At 33.5% G+C, this 18,741-nt stretch overlaps 1 protein-coding gene across 1 annotated transcript; it reads left to right on the top strand.

Moving 5' to 3' along the window:
• The first annotated feature begins 1,724 nt into the window (after window positions 1-1,724).
• LOC128209524 (monocarboxylate transporter 9-like) lies at window positions 1,725-16,557 on the top strand. Its single transcript, XM_052913577.1, has 7 exons — window positions 1,725-1,769; window positions 11,542-11,667; window positions 12,154-12,280; window positions 12,736-12,879; window positions 14,473-14,553; window positions 14,968-15,870; window positions 16,316-16,557. Exons 2-7 carry the CDS (start codon window positions 11,596-11,598, stop codon window positions 16,483-16,485), a joined length of 1,497 nt encoding a protein of 498 aa, XP_052769537.1. The 5' UTR covers window positions 1,725-1,769; window positions 11,542-11,595; the 3' UTR covers window positions 16,486-16,557.
• The last annotated feature ends 2,184 nt before the right edge of the window (window positions 16,558-18,741 follow it).

Here is an 18,741-nt window from a genome sequence, read left to right on the forward strand (position 1 = left end):
CATAGTCAAATTAGAGATATAAATAAGTGTTTTTGCATATAAGTAGGAGCTTTGTTTAAAGTCTATGAAAATATGTATAGGACAGCTTCAAGAATTTCACCAGCGAGAATTATGTTGAGAACCAGGACTTAAGTTTTATGAATATTGTCCCTGAACTATACAATGGGCAGCTTGCTTTCATTTGATATAAATATATTTTATTCAACATATATACAAACAAACTACACAAAATATGCACAAACACACAAGTTGTCTATAATATTGAAATGGATTGGAACGAAAGCATAGCTTTTAGAGTTCTTCTCCGTAACCTCTTTCTTTCATTTAACCCCCATTAATACCATTTGTCATTTGATAAATATTAGGGTTTCAATTTTAAATAAAAAAAGTATAGAATTTTTTTAAATGAGATTAGTTAAATGATATATAATATGTACTCATATCATGAAAAATGGTTTAACATATTGAACAGTTAATTTCATAAAAAAGAAGAGAGAGGGTGACACATGAAAAGGTCTGGGTGAATAACCCCAACTATAATATTATTTGGTATCATGAACATCTACATTAGACTGTGTAAAGCACCAATAGTTATACATGTAGACAGGTGTAACTCCAACCCAACTGTCCTGTTTTGTCAAATGAAACTCCACCCCAACTGTCCTGTTTTTTAAAGTCACATGTTTGTCCATTTCAATGTCATGTTTTTAGTGCATGTATGTATGGGGTGATGTTTTAGTGGTAAAACAAGTTTTATATTTATATCTTACATTCTGATTGGTTCATAATATGAATTCACCGCCCTTAACTATTTTCTGAGGACTAACCTGCACTATTTGCCTAGCTCTCGAACTGCAAGGTTCAAGCAATTTCTTGTTCTACTTGTACACCAAAATTCAATTATCTTAAGACTACTTTAGTTGTTCCAGAAACCTTTGTTTAAGATATGTTTATACAAATACCACAAGCAGTCTGGTGAGTTGTTTTACATATATATTATAATCATTTATTAGTATTAAACTGGAGATAATAGTTTAGCCCGTTTTATTTATATTTACGTTTCATATATTTGCTGTGTTCTCATATTCATATTGATTTATTTATTTTGAAAGTTTTTTAAATCGGTTGGAAAGAAATTTGTCACCCCAGAAGGGTGTTGGTTGTGAAACCCCAGGTTCTACATACAAAAATTTATATTTCTTCGGGTCAGTGAGGTTGGCGTCCTTTTTTTAAGCGTAGGTATCCTCAGATACTATTTTAATATTGTCTTTGGCTTCTTAGACACTCCAGTTTGGGTATAGAACATCAGAGGGTGATGCTGAGAGAACAGAGTTACACACATTTGCTTCAGGTTCTATATGCTCCAGGGCCCGAGTAACAGTGTTTTGATAGTGACTGTATAGACGTCCTGTATATCATGGGAGTCAAAAATTAGAAATTTACTGAAAAACATGTTAATTTAATTAAAAATGACCCCTAAATGTATAATACAGACTTAGAGCACGTGCCAAAATGTCAGTTGTGTGATAAAACCTGAAAAATGGTGTTACACTGTCAGGTGTATGATAAAAAGTATGAAAAGGTTTTCTATTTTGACAATAAAAATATAATTTTTCGTGGTCGTGAAAATTAAAATGCTTTGTAAAAGGAACACGTTCAAGGTCGTGATATGGCCTTTCGTTCCTCCCAAAGCCCAAAAAGTGTTGACTGCTACTGCTGTTCAACATGTGCATCTTGGCCGCAAAGTACAAACTATTTTCTCAAAAAAGGTTAGCTAAGTGCTTGTGTTGAGTCTTTATACTCTTAATTGTTTTATATGTATGGCCCTTTTCATGTTTTATGAACAAGTATTAATTGCTATTCTATCAATATCACGTAATGGGATGACAAAATGTTTTGACATATATTTTCGCGACAGAAAGTACTTGAACATAAATTATTATGTTAACAATTTCCTTTTATGGATTTATTTCTTTCTATATCTTTTTTTCTTTTTCAAAATCTGTTGTTGAATCTGTATCCTGTCAAAGTTACTTCCACCTGTTCATTTAACAAGACATATGATCACCTATGACCATACACAGTGACTTGGAGGGAATGTGCTGAATTTTGACCTCTACAAAATTTAATGACATTTTACCTAAAATAAACCTAAAATATATATACACATGTATTACGGCAACCCATGGCAAATCGGGGTTGCCGTAATACCTGTGTCCCCCGACTTCATTTGTGAATAAAACTTCAAGAAAATATAATTTTAAAAGGAAATGACAGCTAAAGTCTGCTTAAATACGACGGGCCGGACGTTTTTTGGTTCAACTGAATTATTCATGAAGCAGACGTGGTAGCCGAATTCGGGGAAAAAGTAATAGTGTAACGTAACCAAACCTGCATGTGTTTTTTTTTAATTTACCCATTATCTCGCGAGTAAAGGCTGTTTTGTTCGTTTATTAATGAAAGGTAATTGATGAAATATTAGTAAGGTTGATTGTATTATTAAATACAATATTAAAAAAAAAATTAGACTGGTTTATTTTCATTAATACAATTTTTTTGGGATATTTTCAGAAACTTCAAATCAAATTTCCCCAACTAGATGCATGTTCAGGTGAGAATAGTGGTTGCAATTGAAAGATTGAAGGTTTATCTGCATGTTGGCAGCATGTTTTTGTTGCAACTTTTCGTTTGGGTGCTTTAGTAGGCATGTTTTTCTTAGCTGTCACATTTCGATGAAATTGGAGTTGTTTCACTTTACTCTATTTAGACAAATCGAGATTTTCTGACTTTGTAAAAGTGCCGTAATTCATAGTTATTTATGCTAGATAGTTGGTATGAGTGACCCCTTTGATGAATCTGAAGAAAAAAAAAAATATATATATTAGGTTTATTTTAGGTAAAATGTCACTAAATTTTGTAGAGGTCAAAATTCAGCACATTCCCTCCAAGTCACTGTGTGACCATGCACAAATTGAATATATGATGCACTAAAATGCAAAATATTTTTTAATAGCTGACAATATTTTCAAATATTGATTTGTGACTAACATCTGAAGTGGCCAAAGCAACAAAATTAGCTGTATCAAAACTGGCCAATAAACAGATTTTGGTGACTGGTACTCTAGTCCATATAAACGGGTCCTACTAAACACTACAAAGCCATGCAAAGTCTAGCAAAGCCAGTTTTATTTCTATTTTTTTTTATGTTGGACAAATGCATGATTTATAGCAAATATTGTTAAATATGTGAAATTACATTAGGCCACTACTTTTATATAAATTGGTTTACAAAACCGGCGGGTCTAATTTTCCGAAAAGTACAAAAAAAATAAAAAAATGAATTTCACTTTTTTTTTCAAGATTATTTTCCCGACCGTATTGATTTTGGTGCGAAACGAAAGAAAAACGAACAGATAAGAATACGAATGCAGTAGATCTCAACTGGTTTGTTGTTCCGTAGCCGTAATCGCCGATTTATAGTGATAACATGTGAGCCAGTCAATTGTTATGGCAGCGCCGTTGGCAATGGCGAAATTGACGATAGAAGTCATTCTTTGTATGAAATAATTAAGTTAAATATGCAGGAGTTGTTAAAATAACAATAGCAAAATACATTGGCAAATTTAACAGCCGACACAAACAATAACTGTCACGTGATTGTTGTTTTTCCCCGCAAATTTAGGTCATGAAAATATTGTTGTTTATAGATGAAAAATAAGTGGCAGCGGCTGCCATCGAATAAGTAGACACAAATATCTGTAAATTATGTGCGAGAAAAATATTTTATAACATTTTATGGTTAAATATCAAATAACAGTGCACTTAGTGTGAGTGGTGAAATCGAAAGTAAAATTTCTAAGTTGACACCGGTGATCTAGTTTCACAAGTTCGGTCGGTTGTGTTTATGGATTTTAAATCACAAACTGGTTTGGAAATACTTGTCATTGAGTCAATGTAAAAGCTTGTGTTTATTCTAGATTACATGTTTATTCATGTTTGGGTTAATAGTAGAGTAAAAACAATGAAAGAGTTGAACACATGTGTCAATGCCATTTACTAATGCCAGAAGTTGTGTGCAAAACATTAAGATAAAACAACACGGAAAACTATTTTGAATAAGTCCATTTTAATTTGTTATGAACTTGATATTTCACTATAAATGAGATTTGTTGTTGTAACCAAGGAATTCTCTTTAAAATGAAAAATAAACAATCATGAAGTATAGATGCCCTGTGAACGCATGATACACAAAATGGCGGAGTTGGGAGAAGATGAAAATATCCGATAAATAATTATGGATTTCACTGTTACTATCATTGGTACATAAAGTTAAGTCACATGCTAGATTTATTATTTTGCTATGTGATTTTTATGTACTGATGTGGTAATTTGCTGCAAGATTTGAATTTGAAATGGATTTGCTGAACATCGCATGGTAAATATCCCGGTCCGAAAATATTCGGACTTAGCATGGATTGGGTTACACACAACTAGGACCCCGCATGGTAAAGGTTATTATAACTCAAATCTAGGTCTAGTTTGGTTTTTAGTTTTTCAGGAATTGTTTGCACAATATTAAAGCACAATGTCTTCATACAATATTACTTCCTTATTTACAAAATTGGAAATTATTTCACTTTATTGACATTTTCCAATATTGAAATAACTGACACAATGCTTAGAAAATGTAATGTATTGTCTTAATACAGTGCAATTATTGTGTATTTTAAAGCGTAAAATTTGCCTTCCCTTTTTTCCAATTTAATATTGGTCAGTTTTTAAGTGTTCTGCATTCACTTTTGCTTTAGCATACCATTAAAGCTAAACAAATGTCCTGCTGAGTAATATTCAATGTATCTTTGATAAAAAGTGTAGTTTATACATGTAAACATACCGTATTATATCATGTATAGGACGCTAGCATAGATAGGACGCAGGCAAAAAAATAGTTGAAAAAACGGGTAAAAACCCTTAATATATAAGATAGGACGCAGCGAAAAAATGTCAAAATCGGAGCCGAAAAATTGAGGTTGGTGAAGTATTTATAACATATATTGAAGTAAAAAAAAAATGTATATAAGGCATATTTCGATAACTGTCTTGTGTATTTCGATAATTATCGTCGTATTTCGGTAACACAGTACACAACAATGATATAAGTCTTGACATTTTGAGAACATTCACGCATATTATAAGACTTATACAAATGCTGTAATAGTCCTGAAACGCCTTCTGACTGACAGTCAACCGTTGCAATAGTTCCACATGCCTTTTGAATGACAGTCAACCGTTGCAACCGTTGCAATAGTTCCGACATGCGTTCTGAATGACAGTCAACCGTTGCAAAACTGTGTATTGTCAAAACTGATGATTGTTTTGATAAGGCTTGTCGCTGCGCGGATTAAAGCATAATTAATGCGTGTCGGTAATTATCCTTGCCAGCGGAAGGCACGACGGGTAAAGTGCGAACAAACAACCATACGGTATTAACATCTCAATAGTTCGTTCTATGGATGTTTTTCTAATGACAGACAGCGGGTGTTTTTCACACCTTCGCACATTTGAAAAAGATTTGATAGTGACAATAATGCTACTTTGCGTTATGCACATTCTTTTATTATTTTTTAAAAACAGTAAGATACAACAACATGTTTTGTAAAATATCGAAACATTAAAATCATGAACAACGATTAATTGATATTTACCTCCTTTCCCGATTTTCCGTTGCCGTTATAACTCAAACCAGTTAAAGTGCTGACTCACATCGAGTTTTTGTGAGTAGCGTCCCTTTTGTAAAAAAGTAAACACTCATGTTTGTTTTCAATTTATTTCTCAATAAATCATTTTAAAGTAAACATTTCTGCGTGTGTTAACTTGCGTGATTTTACCTATGTCAGTTGTTCTCTTCGGTGACGCAGTACAGATACTTACTTTTACCGCGTTCTTCCCCGGGCCGATATTTTCGACCTGAAATGGACTTGGAAAAAAACAGATGCAATTCTAATAGCATAGAAAGGACGCAGGCCCTTTTTAAGACGAGAATTGGAGGTAAAAAAGTGCGTCCTATGCATGATATAATACGGTAGTTTTATAGTCAATTTCATTGATGTTTTATATGCACAGTATGTAAGATTTAATCTGTGTGTTTAATTAGAAATTAGAACTTTGAAACGTTGAGTGTATTAAAACATGCATTAATAGCAGTTTTAAAATTTAAAATGTCAAGTAAATGATATAAATTTTCAATGTTTTTATGTTGTTCTCTGATTTTCACCCTTAAAGAGTATGTTTTGTGACTTTTATCCTTTTTTTTTTTTTCCGACCACCCGGTGGACATTTTTTCCAAAAATTCTTGTAAACCAAAAAATAAAAAAGGAGTGGCCTTAGGCCAAATAAAAAAATAGGTGTGTTTCAGGTAACGCTGCCAAAAAAAATAGGGTAGGTAGGTCGGAAATTTTTTATTTTTTTTATTATTATTTTTTTTATATATTGATTTCAGTAACTGTTGACTCAGAAAGTAACAAAAATAAGTCATCAATTTTCAGGTTTATCAGTTGTTTTTCAACATGTTCCATGCTTTAAAGGAAACATTCTCTATTTGTCTGGTTAAATACTTTGACAATGATGGTTGGATTTCAACTAAGTTATGGTACACCACTCTGCTATTATTTAAGACTTTCCAGGAACGGTTTTACTTTTCTTTATGCACCCTTTTGCTTTCAATCACCCTCTGTAGAATGCAGTAGTTTTTAAACATGTTCCATGCTTCAAAGGAAACATTCATTATTTGTCTGGTCAAATACTTTGACAATGATGGTTGGATTTCAACTAAGTTATGGTACACCACTCTGCTATTATTTAAGACTTTCCAGGAACGGTTTTACTTTTCATTATGCACTCTTTTGCTTTCAATCACCCTCTGTAGAATGCTAACCTCCCTGTAACATAATTACATGAAGAGTGGGACTGCAAATTTATCATTAGCCATTAGCCAAGGAAACCTCGATGCTGTCAAGAGGACCAGGGGGTTCAGGTTTGAAGAACAAGTAACATGCAGGTTTTATTGCCAAAATTGCACACTTAAGTCTGACATCAATCCGAAAGTCGGTATCTGACACATTTGTATCTGACAAGAAAATATAGTTCAAGAATTGAAATATACCTGCCACACAAGCACAAACTACCCGTAATTCACCTTAAGAGTTCGGACAATCTAAAAATTCGGACATCCATTATTATTTTCAAAATTATTTATTTTAGGTACCTAATTTTCGGAAACCCAAAGGACATCGATTGTAACTTTTACAGTTACTAAGTCTCACAGACAAGTATTATTGATCTTTATCGTTACAATGCCTGGCTAGATTACCTAACCGTATACATCACTGTGATAAGTTACTACCCATCCTAAACAATTTATTGCCTGTTGAAAAGGATGTTTGATATATTTAAAGGAGGATTAAAGAAACAACAAGGGCAATCAAGAGATTAAGAAAACACAGACATGACATGTTTGTAAAACGATCCCCCAATAAACTTTGAAACTTGTACCACACTTTTAATATAGACTTTATGAAGCAATAATCGTACAGTAATACTCATTGTAACATCAATAGACAATAAAAATCAACACATTCAATGCTACAGGTAACTATTTAATGTGATGAATTATAGTTAGAAATGCAATACTGAAGTTACAATCGAAAACACCACTCAGAAACATTAATCCTGCATAGCAATATCCATGAGATCCTCGTGGGTATAACTGTTAGTTATGTGACGTCACACAATGTGACTGTTTAATCTGAAGCCGATAAAAGGTGTTTATTCATTTCAATGCATGTATAAAATTGTGTTGAATGGGATTTTAATATAAAACTTGATGAAGGAGTTACACTTATAGGCGTAATAACCATTGATAACTACGGATAAATTAATGAGTGGTAAAATGCAGACATGAAGAAAAAAAGGCAGGTTTATCATACATGTAGATAAAATGTAAAAATGGTTATTTTCTATGAATTCGGAAAGCGAAAAATTGATTATTTTAAGTTGCCCGAGCTCTAAGGTGAAGTACGGTAAATACATTCAGAAATCCAACTACACAACTTGACAATATTGTCAACTTAACGTACATACATTTCGTAACAAATGATTTTCGTACCCAAATCACATTTTTTTCAGGGAAACTGAATTAATCTGGGACCAATTACCCTTAGTCCACTATATTAAAGTTTCATTTCAGAATTGAAGGATCACCTTAATTATGTTATAGCTTTAACTCAATAATTTGTTTAATATAAGTATTTTAGATCTTATTATTGCAAATGTATCAATTCTATGCAAGGTCAATCAACGTGTAGCAATGTCAGGCAACGTGTAGCAAAGTCAGGTTTTTGTACATTTATGTATTATGTATGTTACTTATTTGTTTGACAAATTTAGAATTTCTAGAGTATATATTTTAAAATGTTGAATTACAGTAATGCAAGGTTTCAAAACCCAGAGAACTAAGGTACTCGGACCAATTACCCCAACAATAAATTTGATGTACCAATGTAGTTAATATGAAATGATATATTATTTAAGATGTTATAAATTTAAATAAACATTTTAATTTTTTTAGCGGAAAGATAAAGGGCACCTGCTAGATGGTTTCAAAATGGCGATGTTTTATTGACAGAAGTCGATCTAAATTAAACTAATTATTTGTGTTTCATAAAACACTTATGTGTAATAAGTAAAAGGTACTGGCTAAAATAATTATAGTATAACTTCTGTGTTTTAATTTAACAGTAAAGTGTTAAGTATTGTGGAGTAACAGTTGAAGAATATATTTTACATTGGTACGGCTCAGTTGACTTGTGGCATTTAGGGAACAAAATGTTTATCCAAATTTTAAAAAAGTTCCCTAAACGCGCATTATTGTGGCTAACCGGGACTCTTTCAACACCATCTGCCCACGCTATGGCCATAGAATCAGTAACATTTTTTCTGTGATCGGAATAGTTACATAGACCATTGGAGTTTGAATTCGGGAAACAGGCATAAAATTCACAGACAACATAAAATTATTATGAAGGTCACTAGGAAAATAGGCAAAAATGCTTAAGTCTGTAATTGAAAGTGAAGATGAAAGTTTATAGGAGAAATTGATGGTTGAACATAGAATATGTAATTCTGTATAATTCTACTTGCCCCAGCTTCTGTGGTGGCATCCTATTAAAGTTTTAGGGCAAGTTTGCATTTTCACTTATAAACACCTCCAATACCCTCCATTCAATTCACTACACACAGTTGTTGATGGCCGTCACACAATAGGAAAACATAACTCCATCAGACATCACAAAAGGTCAGAAAAGGTGTGGGTTATTTGGACTTTCATTTATTGTTGATCCAAAAGAAAATTGGCCAGCCCATTTTTATGTTTGGAAACTTGTTTTTTCAAAGCATTTGTTGCCAAATTTATGTTAGTACAAGGAATAAAAATATATTAAGATATTAATAAGCTACTTTTACCAGGTTTTCCTCCAAAATAAATTTTAAAGAAGCCATTTTGACACTTGCATTTAATTATAATGAAAATTTTGATTGGAATTTGTTGGCAATGTGTATTTTTCTGATCATACTGGTACCACTTTCAGAAACGAATAACATGATCTAATGAAAAAGATTTTGTTTTGATTCAGAACTAGTCTATCCTTTAAAACATTCAATTGTTCATGACATAAGTTTCTCATTTTGGCCCTTCAAATCATTGACGATACTTACAGTATTATGCATTTTTGTTTAATTTGTGTTGCAAGGGAGGCAACTGCTGCATGAGGTTTGACTTAGTGCAGTATACATTCTGACAACTACATTAATGAATACAACATCTGATTTGTAAACAAATGTTTTAAACAAAAGATCATTCATACATCAGGATTTCATTTAATGCTGTGTTTGATAAAGATTAAATCTTTATTATTTTTTACATCGACCCCAATACATATTTAGTCGGACAGAGTCAAAATTTACAGATTGGGACTACCGGACAGAAGTTTTTGCAATGTCTGCTTAAACGACTTAAAGCAAAATCCCCTGGGAAGCCTCCTAAATATATGGCATGTATGAGGTTATACCATGTTTGTTTTAGACATGTGAATACAGAGCTAATGTCAAAATCACCTGGTTTTCTGAACAAATCTCCTAAAAAGTATCCTAAAAAAGTATCTTTGAATATGTGAATGCTGGTGTATTATCAAACAACAAACATTGCTGTTGTTTACACTCCTGCACATATTGTTACCCTCAAATCACCATTTTTACTCAAACCATTGCCATTGTTACTCCATTCTGCCATTATTACCTCCCTCATTGCTATTGTGTACACTCCTTTCTCTATTGTTACCCCTCCCTTCGCAGTTGTTTTTATTCCTGTTGCTGTTTTTAGCCCTCTGATGGTTGATTCCACTCCAGCAGACTTGACTACCCCTTTCGTTGTTGTTGTGCACTTTACTTTTCAAGTTTTGTCCATAACTATTGGGGGAATTTCCTCGTGTAAATAATAAATTAATTTTTTTACTATTTGTGATGTTTGTACAATTTAAAATTACATTCTAGATTATATATTGTAATTAAAGGACATATATACTTTAATGAAATGGGCCTCAAACCCTTTTAATAGGTTTGTAACTCTTATCACAACCAGTTTCATATACAGCATTACAATGGAGAGAAATGATAAAAAAGATAATTTGCAATGAAATCTTACAATATCTTGTGAGTCACACTTTAAACTTTGAAGACACTAATTCTTAAAAAAATCTGATGAAAAAACAAAAAAAATTTGTATAGAAAAGTACAATTACCTTTATTTTGATACCTTGTACAACTTTACAATTATTGTTAATTATGGGCTAAGTGTGTGGTTTGGTACAATAAACTAGTTTGAAGCCCTAGTGAGCTCTTGTTGTGTTGACCATTCCAAGGTGGTAACCCCAACCTTTATTGATAGAGATACTTTGTTGCAAGTGTGGGCTGTACGTGTTGTTGGTTACGTAGTGTGTCTTGTTCAGTGTTTATTAGGACATAGCGATGTGCCTTTAAACAGGGTGTTTGTTAAATGTTTGGCCTCTGGACTTGTCCCTTTAGTTTCCATGGCATTATTCACTTAGAAAATAATTAAAAGAAACAAAAAACATTTATTTTGTTTGGCTACTTTTGAATTAACATTTATGATCAATATTTGCTTTCTGTAAATACATAAAATGTCTAATCTTTCTAATAATATCATTCAAATTCATTTCAAGATTTATGAAACACTTACAATTGAAGTTTGCATAAATTGTAGATGTCCAGCTTGTCATATTTTGATTGTTTTCTTATCTTTGTATTCAAAGGTATTATAATCAGTCATAAATGGTACTTTCTCTATTCTTATATAGTAGTGCTACAAACCGTATGAATTATATAAACGTCAGTTGTTGGATGTCAAATTTACCACATATTAATAAACATTAAATTCACATTGTCATTTGCCTTTAAACTCTGTTTTAGAACATCGAGATTACACCTTCATTGAGATAAGAGAGAGAAGTGTTAACGGCCAGGATGGACCAACATTCCACTGTGGAGGGAGGGCGGTGGGGCAAGATAGTGGTGGCTGCAGCATTCTGTATACAGGTGTGTGGATTGTTACTGCTACTTATAAACAGTTATTTAAACGTATAGGTGATGTTAAAAGGCTCAAACAGTTCAATGGACTAATAGTGGATGTTTAAACGCGCAAACAGTTCAATGAACTAATACCGGATGTTTAAACGCTCAAACAGTTCTTAAAACTGAAGGCTGATTTTTCAAACCCATGTTTAAACTAATCACTAGTCTCCATATTAGAACATTTGGAAATACATGTATATGTGACCTTGATTATTACCCATTATCCTTCAAAGTATGTAAACTTATAAATAAGATGAAACTTAAAGGCTTGGAAGTGCAAAACATCATGACTAGTGGGCTATAGATTTAATATGTTATATTGTGGACGACCCACATTTTCCCAATATTTTTTAATTATAATAGTTTGCATTATCCAACCCTTAGTTATTAATAAGTTATCTTTAACCATAAAAGTTGTAAAAGTCACACATTGAAGATTTGCTCTTGAAGGTGACAGGCTTTGGCACTACCCAATCTATCGGAGTATACAACATAGAGTGGCTCCGCTATTTTGATGCTGGAGCTGCAGCAGTCTCACTTGTGGGTGCCATCAATCTGGGTGTCTTTCTTGGAGCAGGTAACCAAAACAATGGTGAAAATCAGCACGGGCTTGCCTTTTTCGAGTAACTAGCTTAATTTATAGAAGGACTCACAATAACTTTTCATGCAACTTCATAATGATGGCTGGTCATATAAAAATGTAATTAAAACATAGCCAGACTTGTGCCAATTACTAACTCAGGCTAACAAGAATTATAAGAATTCATGCTTGTTGATTCAATACTTTTATGTTGATGACTTCAAAACTATTTTACAACAGGTACTCACTGAGAAATACACATACATGTACTTACTTCTTTAGTAATTTCTTTGTAGTAAACATTATATTCCAAGGTCTTGTAAAAAACATCTCAATTTAAACAGTAAATATTTTAAAGAAAATAGTGACTATTCCAGTGGTATGCAATAAAAGGTTAGACTACAATAACTTATATGCAAAGAATGATTATATGTGTGTATTTCTGATTGCAGGTCCCTTGGCGAGCGTGCTGATGTCACGCTGGAGTCACCGGCAGGTGGCACTGTTGGGTGCCATCCTGTCTAATCTTGGCCTCATCTGTATGCCGTTTGCCCCTAACTTGCCCTTCATGTATGTGTTCTATGGTGTCATATCAGGTGGGTGACAGTGTTTAACACAAACTGGTCTTGTGCATGAGTCTATTGGACTATACACTAATGAGACTTAGTGGTCTGCAGTCAATCATATAAAACTTGGAGAAGTAATCCACGCTTATCTTTAGGAAGTCGACTCTTTAACATGATTTGATTGGTTAATAGATCTATATAATTTGACAAATATCAACAAACATTTTGGCTAGCTTTGACCAAAGTTATGAGGTATCCGATTTATATTCATTTGTCTGTTGAATATTTATTAAGAAGTCCAGTGGTTGGAAATAAATTCATAGTCATACAGAGGGTATTTTTTCCTCTAAATATAATCTGTTTTGAAAACAAGCTTTACATAATTTTGAATGAAGATTTCAGTAATTGACAGGCATTGCTAATGAAAAATGGTACTTAGTCCAAAGCTCAAAATCTAGGAATCTGAGCCTATTTTGCCTGCAGGACTTCTTTAAATGTGGGGTAGTTATACTAATAATTCTCATTAACTCTAATTCCTTTAGTTTGGTATTTTATAAAAGGGGAACATTTATACCACATGTCCAAAATGGTGGCTGGGCTTGTTCAAAAAATATAATTTAAACATAGTCACACTTAACAATTTCTGACTCGGACTGTAGTATTGTAAGAATTCAGGCTTGTTGATTCATACCTTTTATGTGGTTTACCACAAAACTATGCAACAGGTTTTCACTTATAGATGCACATTTACATGCACTTTCCAGGTATATTTATACCACAAGTCCACTTTTATATGATAACTCATAAAATTAATTACAATCTTACACTAAAACATGGACCTATAAACATGGATTGGCAACTCTAATCTGTGTTAATGCGATAATCTCAAACTCACTCGTGCAGCGGGATTTCATTCCGAGATCTTACTGTGTGGTCATTTTCGAGACGTCCGACATCGGCCGAATATATACATGTAGGAAAACATTAGTTAAAAGTGACTCAAATGCGCGGTACTTTCATTTGAGTTGATAATAGTCCAATTGAATCCGATTAAAATCAGTTATTAATTATAATTAAATCTATAACGAACAAGGCATTATTAGCATAGTTGGCGGAAATAACCGAAGATCGCTGTTAATCGCCAATCGGAGATTCGGCGGAATTTTCCGATATTTGCCAAGCACGCGCTAAGGATTGTGGGTAAATTATTATTTCTTATCGTTTCACCGATATGGGGCAGATGCCAGTCCATGGTTTATAGGTCTGTGACTAAAATAAACAAATATCCTGTATATCATCATTAACATACACAGTGTGTGTATACCACATGATAAATTGCGTCATAAACGTTGGAAGGCAGCATTTGGCTGAGAGTAAAGAAGATAACTTCACTATTTTTTCACCATTTTAAATGAATCATAGTGCAGAAGACTGGAGTTATCTTTGATTTAAGTCTTCATTTTAAACAAAATGTTCCTTCCCGACGTGCATATATGACGTAATTTATCACGTGGTATACACACACTGATACATTTACAGTGAAATGTTACATGCATCAGATTATTTTAATCAATTACAACAGCTAGGATCCAAGATTTAAAAAGATGTCATTCTTTTTTGCAGGTTTGGGTAACTGCCTGTCGTACGTACCTTCCCACGTTCTGACAGGTCTCTACTTCAGCAAACATCGCAGTCTCGCCACAGGTAGAAATTACTTTTATACACCTGCAAACAACGTTTAAAGGGGCTGTATCCAGTCTTTATATGGTTGGTTGCTTAGTTCGGTGGTATTTTGCAAACAGTTTATTGAGAGAAATACATGCACAGCTTTAGCAGATTGTTCTGAGATATTTCATTCATCATTGATTAAAAATTTGGGAAACAAAATATTGTTTTTCATTTTGCCAAAAAAATTAGAGCACCACAAAATTTCTGTGATCTCTTAAAACCCCCAATAATGGTTCCTTCCTTGAAATCAGACTTAAGTGGGATGTATAATCCTATCACATGCTATTGTCACAGTACATGTAAAATGTATTACATAAAATAGCCTACTGAAAAGATGAATCTAAGAATAACATTATTAGTAATACTTCACAAATACTTATTTTCTTACAGGTATAGCAACAGCAGGTTCAGGGCTGGGTTCTACAATTTTCCCCATCATTATGTACCACCTTATTCAGCACTACGGCTGGCGGGGCTCCTTGTTCATTGTGACGGGACTGAACCTCCACCAGATCTTGTTTGCTGCCCTCCTCCACCCTGTACCGAAAGATATTCAGGCTTCTGTTTCATGTGCTGATGAGCTTATGGAGATGAAGGAGAAGAGAGAAATGTCAAAGAACTTGGAGACTAGTCAGGACATACAGGAGAAATTGTTAAATGGGAAAACTTGCAATGATGTAAAAATTGTTGATGGTGATTTTTCAAATGAGAATGGTGAAATTGAAGTAAATGAAATGGAAAATTTATCAAAAGCAACTTCAGCAATGCTGGAATGTAGAAAAAACAGTGATACAAAGTTGACAACCCGAGTGAAGTTAGTCAATCATTTAAAAACTGTGTTTACTGTAGATTTTGTTATTTTCTTTATAAGCAACATTTGTTGGAATGCAGGGGGCGCCATAGTTCTTATATTCTATGCAGAGTATGCATATACCGCTGGTCTGGATAAAGAAGACTCTTCCACAGTGTTCACCATGTGTGGGGCCGGAGCTTGTTTGGGGTGTATACTTGGGGGATTTCTCGGGAATGTCAAATACTTCAACAGAATATGGATCTACATTGTAGGGAATATTGGAGTCGGACTTATTTCCATGTTGATCCCATGGCGAGTAATGCACACATTCTGGGGACTATTTATGCTCATTTTCATATTCGGGCTGATGTTTGGGATAATTCTCGGTCTGCTCGTTGTCGTGACTTCTGACCTTCTTGGGACCAAGGCTCTAGGGGACGGGTTCGGGTATCTGATGTTGGCCAATGGACTTGGTGTATTTGGTGGACCACCTTTAGCAGGTTTGTGATGATGATCATGTTATAACAGTTACTTGCTGCATAACAGTTGAAGATCTTAATTAAAAGATGTAGTAAATAAGTGATTATCATGTACATGTGGGTTTGTATAAGTTCTAACATGGCTAATAAAGCTAGGACTATGGTATAGAAATATAAGTACATCTAGGGTTCATTATTGGTAATTTGTAGCAGTGTAGGTCACTTTTTTCTTTACTTGTTAATGTAAGTCATCTGTTCTATTTACGGTTCTATGAGTGTTACCTAAGGAATGTTGAAAAAATGTTATGAAGGAAATGGATTCCACCTCTCATGCCAAACCCAATGCCAAACCAATGCACAAGACAATTTGTCATTCATATTAACTAGTATTGTTGAATACTCCAAATTGATATCCAAGTTGATAAAATTTCAGTGCATTTGAACTGCAAACCTTGTTTTATTGCAGGTATATTGATAGATTTATATGGGAGCCAGGATCCTGCCATGTACCTGTCAGGGGCCTTCTCCACCATGGGAGGGTTGATCATGTGCCTAGTTCCACTCCGAAGATGGCTGTTTCCCATCACAGAGAAACAGTACTTACCCAGCATAACGCTGGAGGTTGTGGTTGAGTAAGCCACCATACTTGTAAGCTTGTTGTACTAAACCAACTCTGCACTAGATTGTTCAGATGAATAAGCTTTCATTTTTTTTAGGTTGTCTCATTTTGTTTAGAAAAAAAATCAAGGTTTTTTTTGGTGAAAAAATCCAAATACATTATTACATGTCATAAGATGTCTTTTTAGGATGTCAGAAGTTTTAGAATAGAATTCCACATTGTGTTTATTTAAACGAAGTCCATATATATAGGTTCCTTCTTTTTTTTTGAGGAAATCTTTATTTGTTTTATTATTTTGAGGAAAAAACTGTTTGTACAAGTCATAACACTTATCTCCACTTTCACCTGCACATATTGGTATAACACAGAGGTAAGCAACAAAACTGTGAAACTAGACGAGTAAGGCTTCAATTTGTGAACTTGGTGTGAATTATCAGTTCCCCTTAAGTTACGATTTTGTGAAAGTCGAGTCAGCAAAATTGATGTATGGATGGAGAGTATTGCATTTTAGTTTTTTCCACAAGTTGTAACATATTGGTAAATGTGAAAGTTAAATATCACCCATCTTGACATTGCATTTTGGCAGTACATGTAAATGTGGCCAATTTTACCATGAAACAAAATTATATTAGACTCTTAAGTCTGCAAGGACTTGATTACACTTTTTAGTATAGGTTAATATATTTGTTTATCCCCAGTTGAAATCAAAGGTTTCGGGAGGGGGATATTGTTTTGGCGTTATCCGTCCATCCGTCATTTCATCCTTCCATCCGTCTGGAACAATATCTTGATAGGCTTGATCAGAAAATGTTCAAACTTGGTCAGAATGTTCCCCTTGATCATATCTCGACCACTTGTAAAAGTGGGTCCCTTGTGGTCAAAAACTAGGTCACTAGGTCAGATCTTAGAAAAATCTTTGGAACTTACTAGAGGCATTATACATGGTCAAATATTTATGAAGCTTTATCAAAATGTTTTCCTTAATGAACCCTTGGATTTATATAAAACTGGATCACATATGATCTCAAATTCATAGAAACTATTACAAATGTTACTCTGTATTCAAAACATTTATTTCAAATAATTCCAAACAAACTCAAACTTATATCCAACATTTTAACCGTCCATTTTTCTGCAGCCATATTACCTGTTAACGTAGGAATATTCCACCTTCTTTTCTTTTCCAATCCATGAACTTTGCCTAATCAGGAGGACTTAAAATAGCCATTGGCTGACAACTAAATTTCTAATTCCAAAAAATAAATAAAGATTTTGTTACACTTTTGAAATCTCTGGGGAAAAAAATGATCAAGATTTATCTAAATAAAGTAGTTTATTATCAATCTTAATCATGTTTGCTAGTTCTTTTAAGTCATTTTACCTGATAAAGATGTCACATTTCAAAAGGCTCGCTTACTAACAAATGTCCTGAACTAGTTGAATAAAATAGTGTTTTACGTGACAAGATTTTCTATGTATCAACTGAATTACAATTGCTCTTGTGTCAACTTTGTGATAATTTCTTTCTTACGAACATCTCTTTTACTTCTTTCTTTCTACCTTGTCTCTCAGAAAAACAAACAGTCGCTCACATCTGTCTTGTGATCCATCAGACTGGTCATACTTTCTTGGTTTTTGGTTTGGAGTCTAACCTTGGCTCTGGGAAAGTTTGTCACCCTATTCCAATCAAAATTCATACTTTCAGCACTTTCCCATCCAACAACATTCTTCATCTTGAGAGGCATTTTCTTCTCCTGGTCATAATTATTATCAGCCTTGAATCTTGGGTATTTTTGTCTTCCGTGAGAAGAAATAAGATACAGTAAGGCCAGACTGTGATATGATTTAAATAGTTAATGAGGAATTTTCTGTATACTTCTCAGTATGACTACTTATTGATAGAAGGCTCAGTCTCTTGAAAGCGTCTGTTGACTAACCATATCCTGTGCATCACTACATTGCCTCTTTTTTTTGTTACGATATGGAGCTAAATTTGAAATGACTCCGCAAATGAAAAGTAATATCCATTTGTCCCCTAAAATTGTAGGTATACGGCTATATGAAATGCGTATTAATCGTAGTTCCCACTTTTTTTTTATGTGTAAACTCACCCCCTGGTTACTAAAATCAGGGTAAAATGCAATTTTTGGGGATATGACAATGAATAAATATATATTCTTTTTATTGAAAAGTTAAATTATAACAAATTGTTAGCTTTGTACTATTCGTATTCTATTTCAAGCATGTCAAACAATGCATTAGACTTTTTCCGA

This window comes from Mya arenaria, chromosome 11, assembly GCF_026914265.1.
Source record: "Mya arenaria isolate MELC-2E11 chromosome 11, ASM2691426v1".
NCBI lineage: Eukaryota > Metazoa > Mollusca > Bivalvia > Myida > Myidae > Mya > Mya arenaria.

Coding starts and splice junctions, on each gene's coding strand:
- LOC128209524 (XM_052913577.1), top strand. CDS start 11,596: ATGGACCAACATTCCACTGTGGAGGGAGGGCGGTGGGGCAAGATAGTG. Junction 12,281..12,735: donor GGGTGTCTTTCTTGGAGCAG/GTAACCAAAACA, acceptor TTCTGATTGCAG/GTCCCTTGGCGAGCGTGCTG. Junction 15,871..16,315: donor TGGTGGACCACCTTTAGCAG/GTTTGTGATGAT, acceptor GTTTTATTGCAG/GTATATTGATAGATTTATAT.